We start from the raw sequence: 14,625 nt of genomic DNA, 5'->3' as shown, positions 1-14,625 counted from the left end.
AAGCGCCAAGTGTGCTTGATAATAGTGAAAATCATCACAAAAGCAATAATGTCATTATGAATATAAGTGTAGATAAGACACCCTCAGAGGTATAGGTTCAGGTTGAGGTTCAGAATCAGAAGAATTCTCATCGGAGATTCATAATGATTTATTTTTCTTCCCCACCGTCGGAGTTGTTTTCCTTCAGATGTTGTAGCAATGCTAACTAGTGCATCCATTAATCTTGGTATTCATGACGTTGTAAATTACATACGCTCTCTTGTGTCTCTTGTCCAAGGAGGCCGGAGCAGAATGATAGAGGACAGAACATTTTGAGATTATAATTAGACTAGATCAATACATTAGAATGCCTGTTCTTCATTCAACATTGGTGATCACAAAATTTTGCATCGCTCACTTCCCCTCGTTCATCAACTCATCCGTTCTTCCCCATCATACTTGAGGCTACTTCATTTATTTAATCTCTTATTATATGTGTGAAATTAGTTTTGGTATAGTTTCGGGTTCACTTTCGAGGCAATTATCGGGGTGATTTTCAACTGGGCACGGCCTCTTCAACTATTGGGAGAAGAGGGGGAGCAGGCCCTACTGTCGAGAGAAGGAGGGGCAACGGGGAAAACCATATACAATATGTCTACAACAACAGTTCTGTTTTGTCATATTAGAATTAGAACAACGACAGTGTGTATTGTAGACTTACATGTATTTAGGAAAAGTCAAGGACAGAGGGTGGCATGACTTTAAAAAATGGCAGAGTTATACATTTTTTAAAATTCATGAGCAGTACAAACGACTGCTTTAGCTGTTCTATTGTGGCTTTTATAGTAACGACATGCAATTTAACTGTAAATATGTATTAGCCTATCTTTCAATGTGGCATGAACACAACCAGTCATGATGATTTCATCTGACCTTAGTCCAAAATTGCATCAAATTGACTGAAACAGCGCCCTTCTGTCTTGCAATATGTAGCCCTGTGTATCTAAAGTGGTCTGGCAAAAAAGAGAATGTCATGCCATACTATTTTAGTCCAGACAGCATCATATACATGGGCTACACATACTGAGACAGAGGGGCGCTGTTTCGCTCGCTTGGATGCTTTATCTGACAATGATGGGTCTTTCTGTCAGAGCGTGTCTTGGTCAAATAAAGGATCAATATTTAAACATTTTATTTGGATGGGCAAGGTAGGGCGGGCCAGGAGGTATGTTTTGGCTGGCCAGGCCCCCTAAGGACCGCCCATAACGCCAGCCCTGCCACCTTGGGATCCACCACTGTCTGCTGGGGGAACGACTATTGCTGAATTCGCAGTCACAGCAAAACAACTATTGCTGACTTCGCAGTCACAACACATTGAGGAAATTCTCCTTGGAAGTCTTTACTTCTTTACAACATTCGGATAGCTTTGTTACATTGTCAGTGGGGAGTCTTAGGTGGCGTTTCAAAGCTCAAGAGTTTGTCGTGAGCTCATGTAATTGGTAAGTCTTGAGGCATTCGGTAAGAGATGGCCAGATTGAAGTGATGACGCTGTCAGATTATAACTGAATCTGTTATCCCACAAAATGGTTTTATAATGAATCAAACAAATGTGATCAGCGTCCCAGTTATCTCGCGCTCAACTGCTGCGATACGATTCGATGTGCATAAACTCATCCATTTTCCATTCTAAATTAAAATCTGCTGCTGATGGAGCTCATGAGCTGGGTGTCTGTGTGTGTGTGTGTTAGCAAAAACCAAATGCATAGCTGGAGCCCTGAGCTGGATATCATTTATTTCACACATCTTCGATTTCTTATAGTTATACTTAATTTATAGTTAAATCCTGCCGTCTGTACTTCGAAATACCTTGGTATATGGTATAAACGGTATATATCGCCCAAGCTTAACCATCACCCACTAATTAATTTGTAATTTTTGCAGATTAAGGGTTTGAGCTAGAAATGTATCAATATTTATCATTTATAAATTAGCTATGACGTAGCCAATGAATGTATAATCACCATTTTGAATTTCACCCCATCTCAAAATCAAAGAGTGATTTTCTCTTCTCCTCTTGCTTTGGCCATGCAGTGCTTCTCGCAAAAGTGATTGCTGTTATGAAATTATAAACTTCACCCTGAGTATATAAAAAGGACCATATGCACTGATTGTTTAAAGCTAAACCAAAATTATTGCTGATGGTGAATCTGAACAATCTAAATAAAATTAATTCAGTGCCTTCAGAAAGCGTTCAAACCCCTGAATTCTTCTGAATTTTGTTGTGTTACACCATTAATTTAAAATTGATTATGTGATTTTTTTGGGGGACACTGGCCTACCCACAATACCCCATAATGTCAAAGCGGAATAATGTTTTTAGACATATTTACAAATCAATAAAAATTCGAATTCTATCTATAGTCAAGACGCGTTCAAGCCTAAATAAGTTCAGGAGTAGAAATGTACACAAATCATCCTGTAGGATGCATTTTGCATCCTACAGGGATGATTTCTGTATTTTGAAAGTTACATATCTTGAAAACTTGATTGATGACAAGCAACACATTTTGGGCTAGGTCAACACTGAGCAAATTAAACAAATGCCAAAATATCATGTTTTGGGGGTGGAATCTTCCTTTAAATGGCCTTATAAATCTATGGAAAGACTTTAAATTGACTGTCTAGCAATGATCAACAACCAATTTACCCAGAAAGGCTCACAGCTGTAAACGATGCAAAAGGTGATTCTAACATGCATTGACTCGGGTGGTTAAATACTTATCTAATCAAGATATATTCATGTATTGTATTATTATTTATTTAAAACATTTTTTTTTACAAATGTTAGGCATTTTCTTCCACTTTGACATTAGAGTTTTTTGTGTAGATCGCTGACAATTGAATCAATTTGAATCCCACTTTGTAACACAACAAAATGTGGGAAAGTAAAAGGGGTGTGGTTAATACCTTCTGAATGCATCATATGAGGGTTGTGTCTCCGATAGCTTACTTTTATTCCAGTAAAACACAAGAGCACATAGATAACAATAACCTAGCAAATTACATAGGTTGTCACTCAACTAGTAAAGCCTCATATCGCCCAAGCCATTTTAGTGTTTGTATGCTGAAGGTGTCACACGGATGTGCAAGATCAGGAACAGGCCCGCCTACCTCGTATTTGTCTGCGCGCGAAGCCGTCCGCTGGGAACACCACATCATTTCAACGTGGAAATCTGGGTAATATTTGGTTGGGACGTTGATCAATGAGATTTCAACCTTTATTCACCCAGTCAAATTGAATTCCTGATGTGTTATCGCTATATTTTCAACCATCTAAAAGCACAGACAAATTCCATTGTAAAAACAATGTCTGAGTATTAGTTTAGTGTTCATCTAAATGTGTTATCGCCACTCTTTCAACCATTTAAAAACACAACAACGTTTAAATGGGAATACAATGTCAGATATTTTGTATTTATACAACACCTTAAATCTGATAACACTGTACTTCATCAAATAGCAGAAACAAATGACCTGGATGGCAGCATAGTGCAAGTGGTCGATATTAAAGCAATTGTGAAGATCTCCACCGACCTGCGACCTTTGCATGCTATCTTGAACATGCACGGCTTTCTATGATTACATAAGATGATGTTCATAGATACTGTAGGCTAACCTCAACATGTGGCCATGGATGTGTTACTCATTTTAAGTTGATTAATTCTGTGACATTACTTTGTAAGATATCCACCCTTTAAGCTATTCACTGCATTACAAAAGTAGTTGTGTTTGGTTGACAATGCAACCAAATATCAACATTTTAAAGGATATCTAATGCTTGGATAGTTTAATCTGAGCCACTGACTTAATCCTACCCTTGGACTTTTATTTTTGGTTTAGTTGGAGACGTGAATCCACCATATAATTTGTTAAAGTTAATAGGCTATTTATTGTATTACAAAAGTGATATCGAATTGTGTTCGGTTGTCAACGCAACAAAATATCAACATTTGAAAAGGACGTATGTTTTGTGCCACTGACTTAGTCTGGCTTTAATTCCAGTTTGTCTACCAAGAATCAAAGTTCAAGAATAGGACTCAAACTTGAAGTGAAATGCGTGTAAGGTTTGATTTGATTTGAGTCGTATTTTTAAACTTTGACTTGTAGATGAGATGGAGACGTGAATCCAACATATTAATGATTAACTTGAAGATTCCATTTGAAATCATCCAAAGATTGAAGCCCTATGCCAGTTGAATCCTGGGTTGAATTGAAACAAAAGCTGTATAATCCTAAATAGTATCATTGATGATATACTTACAAAGTATGGTTACATTTCATTTTCTCTGTTAAACCTACCTCTCGGAGTGACTCTACTAGCAACAGTGAATCTATTTAGTTATTAAGAGCTCTCTCAATAATCATTCTCATGATAGCATATTGGTAATCTCAAAGCTGGGTTTAGATTAAACCCTTTATGGAAGACCAAATTAATAGCTGTAGATAGATCTCCAGTTGAAATAATCCTGTGGTTGAAGTTCCACCCTTAAAACAGCAGTTTACATTGATTACTTTTTTTTTTAAAACATTGTATTTTCCACTTAGATTCCACATCACAATACTTTGACAAATTACGTTGAAACAACATTGATTCTATCAGTTTGTGCCCAGTGCGCAATTCGACTAGGCCACTGACATTGCCTGGGGTCGTTCGGCATGAAGAATTACTCTGTAGATTAATGACTGTCAACACAGTTACACTCAGTTCGACAATGACTGAGAGGATTCATCAGTTGTCACAGAAGACGAGAGGTATTTTCGGGAAGGTAGAAAGAATGTAATATGAGCAAAAGAATTGAGCGAACTGGCGATTCACTTGTACCTGAAACATTTGAATCGGGGACCGATGCGTATCGAAGAATGTTACATTCTTATTAGAAAGCCTGTCGATATAAACTGATCCTCTTGTGCACCGTCCTCAGATCTTTGGCAGTAAATTCCATTCAGTTATAGATCCAGTTGTTCAGTGAGATTTTTAACAACTCACAAGTCTGTCTAGGGTTCTAAGGACCAATAGATTATTACAATAGATTTCCAACAGTTGTCAGAATGTTCACGTGATTACTTAATATGAAAGTGCTTCTCCTCAGAACAAGACAGACGGCAGATGAGTTAAAGGCACTGTGACGTGTGCCGACACCACAGATATGTTGCTCATGCCGAGTCACCGCGTTCTCCGCAGCTTTTCATGTAAGAGCTTTCTGAAATGTTTGGTCTCTGATATGAATCGGAATGGAAAGGACAATCACCCTGACACGTGCGCATTCATTCAACAGCCAGGAAGCTCCGAGGCCTGCCGATGCACTGTAGACCTACATACTGTGAACTTTGCCCTATGTCACCTGTAGGCGTCCATGACGCTCCGCTTTTCTGCCTGAAACTCATAATAAAATGTGATTTGCGTAAATGCTAACCTCTACTTTAGTTGCAGGCATTTCCTTGACCTTTCCAGGTGGTGTATCCATAATGTGACATGTGACATGTGTCATTAACATTTTGAGGCCTACGTGTCAGATTTCCACTCACATTGCTCAGGAATGTTGCCATGATCACACACGGAATCAAGACAATGGGAAATTAACCTGATATCCCCTGCCGTGCCGTTTTAATCTGTGTCCTTGATCCAGGTGAACAAAATGTGCAGATGCCATTGGCCACTAGATTGGATCTCGCAAACGGGGCATTCTTTTGCCTCTTCGCTGTGTGCATTTGCTATGCCTTGTGGCTACAGTTACTGGTACTCCTCACCTTTACCAGGGTTCAAGAGATGTACAGTGCAGATATCCTAATGCCAGTTACCTTTGCATACAGGTTTGTTTGCAGTTCAGATGATTACAGTCCATACCTTTTATAGAAAGTTCTGTTGGTCTGAAAATGGCTGGCTGCTGAATTCAAGTTCGTTCCCACTGGGCACAGATCAGATCAGTTCAACGTCTAGTTTTGATTTACATTTGGTTGAGTTGTCAACTAACTTGAATTCAACCTGAAATAAACAAATGTCACCATGTCATTGGATTTAGGTCCAAAGTTGGTTGAAAAAAAAGACAATTCCCTTACGCCAATGACTTTTTTGAAATCCAATCGTCTTTCCGTGTTGATTCAATGTCATCACGTGGATTTTTAGTTGAAACGCCATGTAAACAACGTTGATTCAACCAGATTTCACCACTGTCAAAAGGAAAAGAACAAGACACTGTATTTTCCTCATGATAGACTACAGATGGTGAAACAGATGAAAGGGAATGGCTTGCTAGTCAACACCTTTCAGAATAGTGCATACATAAGCTAGTTCCCTTAACCTAGTGTTGACAAACTTTTGTTTGTCATAGGTTCAATTGAAGTAGGTCACGGGTCGTCATTTACACCACTTGAATAAATCTGAATCACCTCGGTCACAGTTTCAAACGGTGTGGAAGTGCATGAACTGGTAATGTTGACATGTACACACAAAAAAACAAAAAAAACGTTTGTGTTTGCCACCCTCAACAAAGCACTTGCCTTAAGTTTTCCCCCTTGAAAAGCCGTGTTGCATAACATTCTTGCTGTATTAAAGACCTCCAGCCTAGTGTTTGGTTTATTGAAAGGGCTTTTCGTGAGCATACCAGCGGATGGGAGCTTCCACTTGGACTATTGTTGTATTGGTGCAGGGTTCCTCTGATTCACACCTTGTACACTTTGACAATGTTTTCTATACTGCTCTCTGTATGCTCAGACATCACTGTTTGATTCATTCCATGACGATTCTGTACTGTGTATTTTTGCTGCATGGTAAGACACTTTTCTATACTCTCCGCAATGTTGTCTTTTGTTGGCCCTGATATCCCTCTCATTTGGCCTCAAACTCTCCCACTGCACATTCTAGTGTATCATTACCTTTAATGGTGTTGTTTTAGGGTGGACGAGACTGTACTCCAAGTGCAGGGAGAGTGCAGTGTAGGCTGCTCTGAACAATGGATCCCTATTGCTCCGTAGTGTAGTGGGATGGGACCGCACCCACACATCCCAGCTGATGACCAATAACATTGACTGCTCACCCTATATGGAATAGGCCTAGAGAGCTCTTGTCAAGAACAGAAATAGGGTAAACTAGGTTTGGTCTATCCTGTGGGGGGGGGGGGATAAATAGTTGTATGATGGGAGTATCCATAAACAATTAATTTTATTGAAAGGTGGAAAGGGAGAGCTTTATTTCAAGCTTATTTGTGAGTTCCTAGGTCAAGCCATGTGGTAACTAGCATCTTAATTAGCATTGATGTCAGGGTTGCTTGTCACAATCATCCCCATTGTAACAATGTACCCAGTAAGCTAAATGACAATGAAAAGTCGTCTATGTTTCACAAGTTTGGACAGCACAGTTGAATTCAGTAGAGTACAGTACAGTAGAGCAAAGAAGAGTACAGTATATTAGAGTAAAGTGCAGTTTAATTCAGTATAGTAGAGTACAGTACATTAGAGTACTGTACAGTAGAGTTTTAATTAAGTAATTACCAATAGGTAGGTAAAGAAATAAAACAACAGTAAAAAGACAGGCTATATACAGTAGTGAGGATATAAAAGTAGTGAGGCTACATACAGTAGAGAGGCTATATACAGTAGCAAGGCTATAAAAGTAGCGAGGCTACATACAGACACAGGTTAGTCAGGCTGATTGAGGAAGTACATTGTAGATATGGTTAAAGTGACTATGCATATTTGATGAACAGAGAGTAGCAGTAGCGTAAAAGAGGGGTTGGCGAGTGGTGGGTGGTAGGACACAATGCAGACAGCCCGGTTAACCAATGTTTGGGAGCACTGGTTGGTCGGCCCAATTGAGGTAGTATGTACATGAATGTATAGTTAAAGTGACTATGCATATATGATAAACAGAGAGTAGCATCAGCGTAAAAAAGAGGGGTTGGGGGGGGGCACACAATGCAAATAGTCTTGATAGCCATTTGATTACCTGTTCAGGAGTCTTATGGCTTGGGGGTAAAAACTGCTGAGAAGCCTTTTTGTCCCGCTTGCCATGCGGTAGTAGAGAGAACAGTCTATGACTGGGGTGGCTGGGGTCTTTGAACATTTTTAGGGCCTTCCTCTGACACCGCCTGGTGTAGAGGTGCTGGATGGCAGGCAGCTTAGCCCCAGTGATGTACTGGGCCGTACGCACTACCCTCTGTAGTGCCTTGCGGTCAGAGGCCGAGCAATTGCCGTACCAGGCAGTGATGCAACCAGGCTCTCGATGTTGCAGCTGTAGAACCTTTTAAGGATCTCAGGACCCATGCCAAATCTTTTTAGTTTCCTGAGGTTGAATAGGCTTTGTCGTGCCCTCTTCACGACTGTCTTGGTATGTTTGGACCATTCTAGTTTGTTGTTGATGCCACTACAGCCCCGTCGATGAGAATGGGGGCGTTCTCGGTCCACCTTTTCCCGTAGTCCACAATCATCTCCTTAGTCTTGGTTACGTTGAGGGATAGGTTTTTATTCTGGCACCACCCGGCCAGGTCTCTGACATGACAAAATGTAAAGAATTGCAAGAAAATTAGCGTAAAAACTGCTCAAATTTCTTTGCACCACATGACAGAATGTGAACACGGGATCTTCCCCAATGCTGGAAGGGGGGCCCCAAGTGAGACAGTTTGGAAACCCTGCTCTACCCTATTGTGCTCTACTCTACTGCACTGAACCATACTCTACAGTACTGAACTAAATTCTACTCTACTGTACTGAATACACTCTACTTTTCTTTACTGTTCTGTACTGTACTATACTCACTCTATACTGTGCTGTCCAAACTTGTGAAACATCGATGTCTAAGATTGGTTCAGACCTGTTTGTCAAAATCTGTGAGACAAAGTCAGCAACATTCACACACACACACACGCACGCACATGCACACACGCACAAACCTCTTCACATTTGAAAAAACATTCCTTGTTTTCAACAAAATAAATGAACACAAATGTTTACAGTTGTACTTTTTTCCCTTTATCCACATATTTCGTTGTCATCCAAATATCAGATGGTTACTGTTTTGTTTGATTAAAATACTTGTAGTTTGGTAGAGGATAAAAGTTGCAGGTCACTTAGTTCAATCGAATTGTCCTCATAAACCTGAAGTAAAACCATCACACCCTGTTTGTTTCCAGAGATAACATGTCTTCAAATAAGCCTGTATGATCTCCCTTCTTCAGTCAGTGTGGTTATGTCTGCACCTTGATCGCTTGAGACCGGTCTAGAACAAATTTAAACATCAAAGACTGTTGCCTTTGCCTTCTCTCTCTCACGGCCGGGGTCATTTGGGGAGAGCAGAGAGCACAGAGGGAGAGTTTGTGGTTTGCCGTTGTTCTGTGTTTTGGCCTGGTTCCTGTACTTGGCAGTCCCAAACTGAGGCGAGGGCTGCCTCTGTGCTGTGGGATCGAGATGCTCGTCTGTCTCCTGTAGCCCCTCCCCTCTACTGTCAGGCCATGTCTGCCGAGGGGTAGGGACAGGGGCAAGGCATGCTGGGATGTAATGGGTAGAGTGTGGAATGCTGGGTCATTGACGACAACCCGTTTGGGTCAGTGATACTCGTTCAGAAGCAGAGCACTCTGCCACTGAACAAGGACTATCGACTGCAGCGCACACATTTCCTTTCTCATTCTCTCATGTCATGAAACCAACTAAAATACCAGCTATAAAGTGATGCCATAGTAATGCTATGCTATGACGTACTATTGTATTTTATGTTTTGGGGAGTAACAAGGATTGATGGTTTTGGGGAAATACAAAATGATTAATTTGACGCAAGCAGCACTGATATGTTTAATACCATAAATGATGTTTGGGTAATGACACTGTAATGACATTGTAAATTCAGTAAATTAAGGTATTGCAATAGCATAGCATGTACAGTGCATTTGGAAAGTATTCAGACCCCTTGACTTGATTCAGACCCCTTTTTACAGCCTTATTCTGAAATGGATGAAATGGTTTTTTCCCCCGTCTCAACAATAAGCCATAATGACAAAGCAAAAGCAGGTTTTTTGAAAGTTTTGCAAATGTATTTCAAATAAAAAACTGAAATATCACATTTACAAAAGTATTCAGACCCGTTACTCAGTACTTTGTTGAAGCACCTTTGGCAGCAATTACAGCCTTGAATCTTCTTAGGTGTGACGCTACAAGCTTGGCACACCTGTACTGTATTAGGGGAGTTTCTCCCATTCTTCTCTGCAGATCTCAAGCTCTGTCAGGTTGGATGGAGAATGTTGCTGCACAGCTATTTTCAGTTCTCTCCAGAGATGTTTGATTGGGTTTAAGTCTGGGCTCTGGCTGGGCTACTCAAGGACATTCGGAGACTTGTCCCGAAGCCACTCCTGTGTTGTCTTAGCTGTGTGCTTAGGGCCATTGTCCTGTTGGAAGGTGAACCTTTGCCCCAGTCTGAGGTCCTGAGCACTCTGGAGCAGGTTTCATCAAGGGTTTCTCTGTACTTTGCTCCATTCATCTTTCCCTCGATCCTGACTGGTCTCCCAGTTCCTGATGCTGAAAGACATCCCCACAGCATTATGCTGCCACCGCCATGCTTCACCGTAGGGATGGTGCCAGGATTCCTCCAGATGTGATGCTTGGCATCAGGCCAAAGAGTTCAATCTTGGTTTCATCAGACCAGAGAATCTTGTTTCTCATGGTCTGAGAGTACTTTAGGCCTGATTGGTGGAGTGCTGCAGAGATGATTGTGCTTCTGGAACGTTCTCCCATCGCCACAGAGGAACTCTGGAGCTCTATCAGATTGACCATTGGGTTCTTGGTCACCTCCTTGACCAAGGCCCTTCTCCCCTGATTGCTCAGTTTGGTCGGCTCTAGGAAGAGTCTTGGTGGTTCCAAACTTCTTACATTTAAGAATGATAGAGGCCACTGTGTTCTTGGGGACCTTCAATGCTGTAGAAATGTGTTGGTACCCTTCCCCAGATCTGTGCCTCAATCCTATCTCGGAGTTCTACAGACAATTCTTTCGACCTCATGGCTTAGTTTTTGCTCGTACGTGCACTCTCAACTGTGGGACGTTATATAGACAGGTGTGTGCCTTTCTAAATCATGCCCAACCAATAGAATTGACCACAGGTGGTCTCCAATCAAGTTGTAAACACATCTCAAGGATGATCAATGGAAACAGGGTGCACCTGAGCTCAATTTTGAGTCTCATAGCAAAGGGACTGAATACTTATGTAAATAGGTTATTTCTGATTTTTTTATTTTTTTTTATAGATTTGCAGAAATGTCTAAAAACCTGTTTTTGCTTTGTCATTATGAGGTATTGTGTGTAGATTGATGAGGACATTTTTATTTTTTATTTAATACATTTTAGAATAAGGCTGTAACATAACAAAATGTGGAAAAGGTCAAGGAGTCTGAATACCTCCGGAATGCACTGTAAGCCAATATGTAAGGGTATTGCAGTAGCATATTACACTTACCTCTATATACAGTATAATGTATTTGCTGAGTGTAGTAGCTATTATTAAAATGACATAATGACTCATCCATTTGCTTTTCCACAGGTGATTGGGTGATACCACAGGGGGAAGCTAGTCAAAATGCTTCAGGACATTGGTGCTAGAGCCATGGAGGTCTACGAGTTCCTCTTGAAGGGAACAGGTGAGGTATTTTTTCGACATAGTTAATTACCTGACTATACCTCTGCTTTGTGTACTTTGAAAGCGCTAACTGACATATTGCTCATAGACCTGTTTTGTAGTGTGTTTTTACAACTCTGAGAATGTTCTTTTTTCTCAGACCCGCGATTGTGGGGCTACCCACTCATGCAGAGTCCGGTGAACATGACGGCCATCTTGCTGACCTACATCTTCTTCGTGCTGGTCGCTGGGCCTCGCTTCATGGCCAACCGCAAGCCCTTCCAGCTCAAGGAGGCCATGATCGCCTACAACTTTACCATGGTGGCGATGTCAACCTTTATTGTCTATGAGGTGAGACACTGTGAAGTCTCTCCAAGATCAGGTTCTTAATTGGTTCTTTTGAGAGGCATCTCAACAGCACTTGGAGCTAGTCTTTTCCCTGGCAGTATATTGGGTGTTTGGTATGTGGCTGCTCTATCTAAATGGGTCATTCACCTCCTTGGCCAGATTGTGTTGGATAATTAGAACACTAGCTAAATTACTATCGCCTAGATAGGCAGGAGGCAAAGAGGTAAATAAGAGTTAAGATGTACATAAAGACAACCGATATACTTCCATATAGTCAATATAGACTTGCTTATGTCAATAACAGTATGGTTTCTTTCCAATCTACCAATCCAGTTTGACTACCGGTAGCTACAGTATGTCTAAACTGATTTTGTCCTCTTGTGTTCTTAGTTCTTGATGTCTGGCTGGGCCACAACATACACATGGAGATGTGACGCAATTGATTACTCAGACAGCCCCCAAGGCCTTAGAGTAAGTATTGAATCTTTGCTTCACACATGGGTTCCCCGTGATGGTCACGAGATGCATCTTCTTTGAAAGAAAGTATGCATGACAAGGTCAACATTCTTACAATATTCCTAGCGATCCATTGCATCAATACTATCTTTAGACGAGGCTGTTTTGTCCAAATTCTCACCCTTTTCATGTTTTGTTCCCCTCACTAGATGGTTCGAGTGGCCTGGTTGTTCTTGTTCTCCAAATTCATTGAGCTCTTGGACACGGTAAGACTTCAGATGATTTCCCTTCGATTTGGAGTCTCTCTCCCTCTGTTCACATTGAGGTAATCATCGCCGTGTTTGACATTCCTCTCGTTGGGTCAGGTGTTCTTCGTTCTGAGGAAGAAACATGGCCAGATCACCTTCCTGCATGTCTTCCACCACTCCTTCATGCCCTGGACCTGGTGGTGGGGCGTCAGCTTCGCTCCCGGTCAGTCCATACTGCCGCCTGGCCTTCTACCAGTCAACTGGACTACTAGTTCAACTTTTGACATTTAAAAAAAAAAGGAAAACATTTTATCGTCATGTTGCCGCCTGGTATTGTAATACCGGATGTGTGAAAGGGTGGGAAGACAATTCCATTTGAAGTAGACAAAGGATTGGAGGAAATTGAGCCTTTTCAATTCAAGTGTAGTAGTCCAAAAGTTCATGCCTTCGAAAAAATGTGTTTGTGTTACCCGTGATTACATGCTTACCCCAGAAGGGATCCCGAAACAACATAAATGACTGTCATGTATTAGCTGTTAATACAGACCACAAACTGCTCATCACCCATTCATTCATGAATTTAAAGAAACTCTTGGTAGACAGGTATTTTGTTGGTGGACCCAGTGTAATGTGGGCAGGGTTGCTTTGAAGTGTTCTGTGTGTTTTACCCCAGGAGGAATGGGCTCTTTCCATGCCATGGTGAATTCCATCGTCCACATCATCATGTATTCTTACTACGGCCTGTCTGCGGCTGGACCACAATTCCAAAAGTTCCTCTGGTGGAAGAAGTACATGACCGCCATCCAGCTGGTATGTTTTTGTTAGTTTAAACGGATGTATATGGCTTTGTCATTTCCCGTGTGGATTTGTACTATGAGTAGTTTGCTATTGCCGTTTAGTTTTTAGTTGTTTCTCCAAAAGGTTGTATTTACTAGTTTCTTTGGGGGGGGGGGACTGTTGTAGATGCAGAATACTAAAGTAGTAAATACCATTGTTCATCAGTGCAAGCACTGTGCCACTTCAGAACATCCATCCCCATATATGCATTGTTCCTCATCATTCCACCAACTCTACCCAACAGGTTCAGTTTGTGATGGTGTCCCTTCACGCCACCCAGTATTACTTCATGAATAGCTGTGACTACCAGGTTCCCCTGTTCATCCACCTCATCTGGATGTATGGCACCTTCTTCTTTGTGCTCTTCTCCAACTTCTGGTACCAGGCTTACGTAAAGGGCAAGAGGTTGCCCAAGCAGGATACCAAGCCCAGCCTCAATGGCAAGGCCAACGGGACCACCTTGGTCGCCAATGGCAAATACCATGAGAACAGTACCAGCAATGGCACCAGCAACAGTTCCAGTCACCACAAAAATGGCAGTGCCCATGCGGACAAGATGAAGAAGTCCTAGGATCTTCGGAAAAGAACACCCAAGACGCATGAATATGAGATCCCCGCACAAACTACCATGGATTCCAAAGAATGTTTTGGTTATGTTTATTTTCTGATCGTTAAGTTTTATTCCGCACAACAACCTGGGGAAATGACGTGGTCAATGATTTCCTCAGTTGGGGTCCCACATTAACAGTTTTTAAATTTAAACTGGGAAACTAACTATGGAACACAATGTATGAAGAGAAGACATGTTATTATGGCCTAATGTTATCTTCACTGATGTTGCCAATGAAGACAGTTCCCATGAAAGGTTACACACTGTATGTACATGTGCGCACAAACACTCCTACACCCACTCACCTGTCGCCACACGATCATGTCCCTCTGACCCCCTGTGGACAGATTACACTGTACAGTTTCTATCATCAAACTTGAACACACCTTTGTAAATAGTTTTACTGTCAAAAACAACTAATGATGGTATGCTTTAGAATTTTGTTACTTTATCTATGTTAAATGAAATACCAATAAATGACATTTTAAGTAACTGG

The 14,625-nt window shown here is 41.2% G+C and overlaps 1 protein-coding gene across 1 annotated transcript in view; it reads left to right on the top strand.

The window, feature by feature from the left end:
* The window catches only part of LOC112250658 (elongation of very long chain fatty acids protein 1), a 26,442-nt gene extending 11,817 nt beyond the window's left edge, over positions 1 to 14,625 (top strand). The window contains exons 3-9 of the mRNA XM_024421000.2: positions 11,556 to 11,652; positions 11,791 to 11,981; positions 12,369 to 12,449; positions 12,644 to 12,700; positions 12,800 to 12,905; positions 13,356 to 13,492; positions 13,764 to 14,625. Coding sequence (XP_024276768.1) covers positions 11,592 to 11,652; positions 11,791 to 11,981; positions 12,369 to 12,449; positions 12,644 to 12,700; positions 12,800 to 12,905; positions 13,356 to 13,492; positions 13,764 to 14,090 — 960 coding nt within the window. The 5' untranslated portion in view covers positions 11,556 to 11,591 and the 3' untranslated portion in view covers positions 14,091 to 14,625. The remainder of the gene's footprint in view (positions 1 to 11,555; positions 11,653 to 11,790; positions 11,982 to 12,368; positions 12,450 to 12,643; positions 12,701 to 12,799; positions 12,906 to 13,355; positions 13,493 to 13,763) is intronic.

The sequence above is a fragment of the Oncorhynchus tshawytscha genome, linkage group LG05, assembly GCF_018296145.1.
Source record: "Oncorhynchus tshawytscha isolate Ot180627B linkage group LG05, Otsh_v2.0, whole genome shotgun sequence".
In the NCBI taxonomy this organism is placed as follows: Eukaryota; Metazoa; Chordata; class Actinopteri; order Salmoniformes; family Salmonidae; genus Oncorhynchus; species Oncorhynchus tshawytscha.
This window is presented reverse-complemented; position numbering and strand designations above follow the sequence as displayed.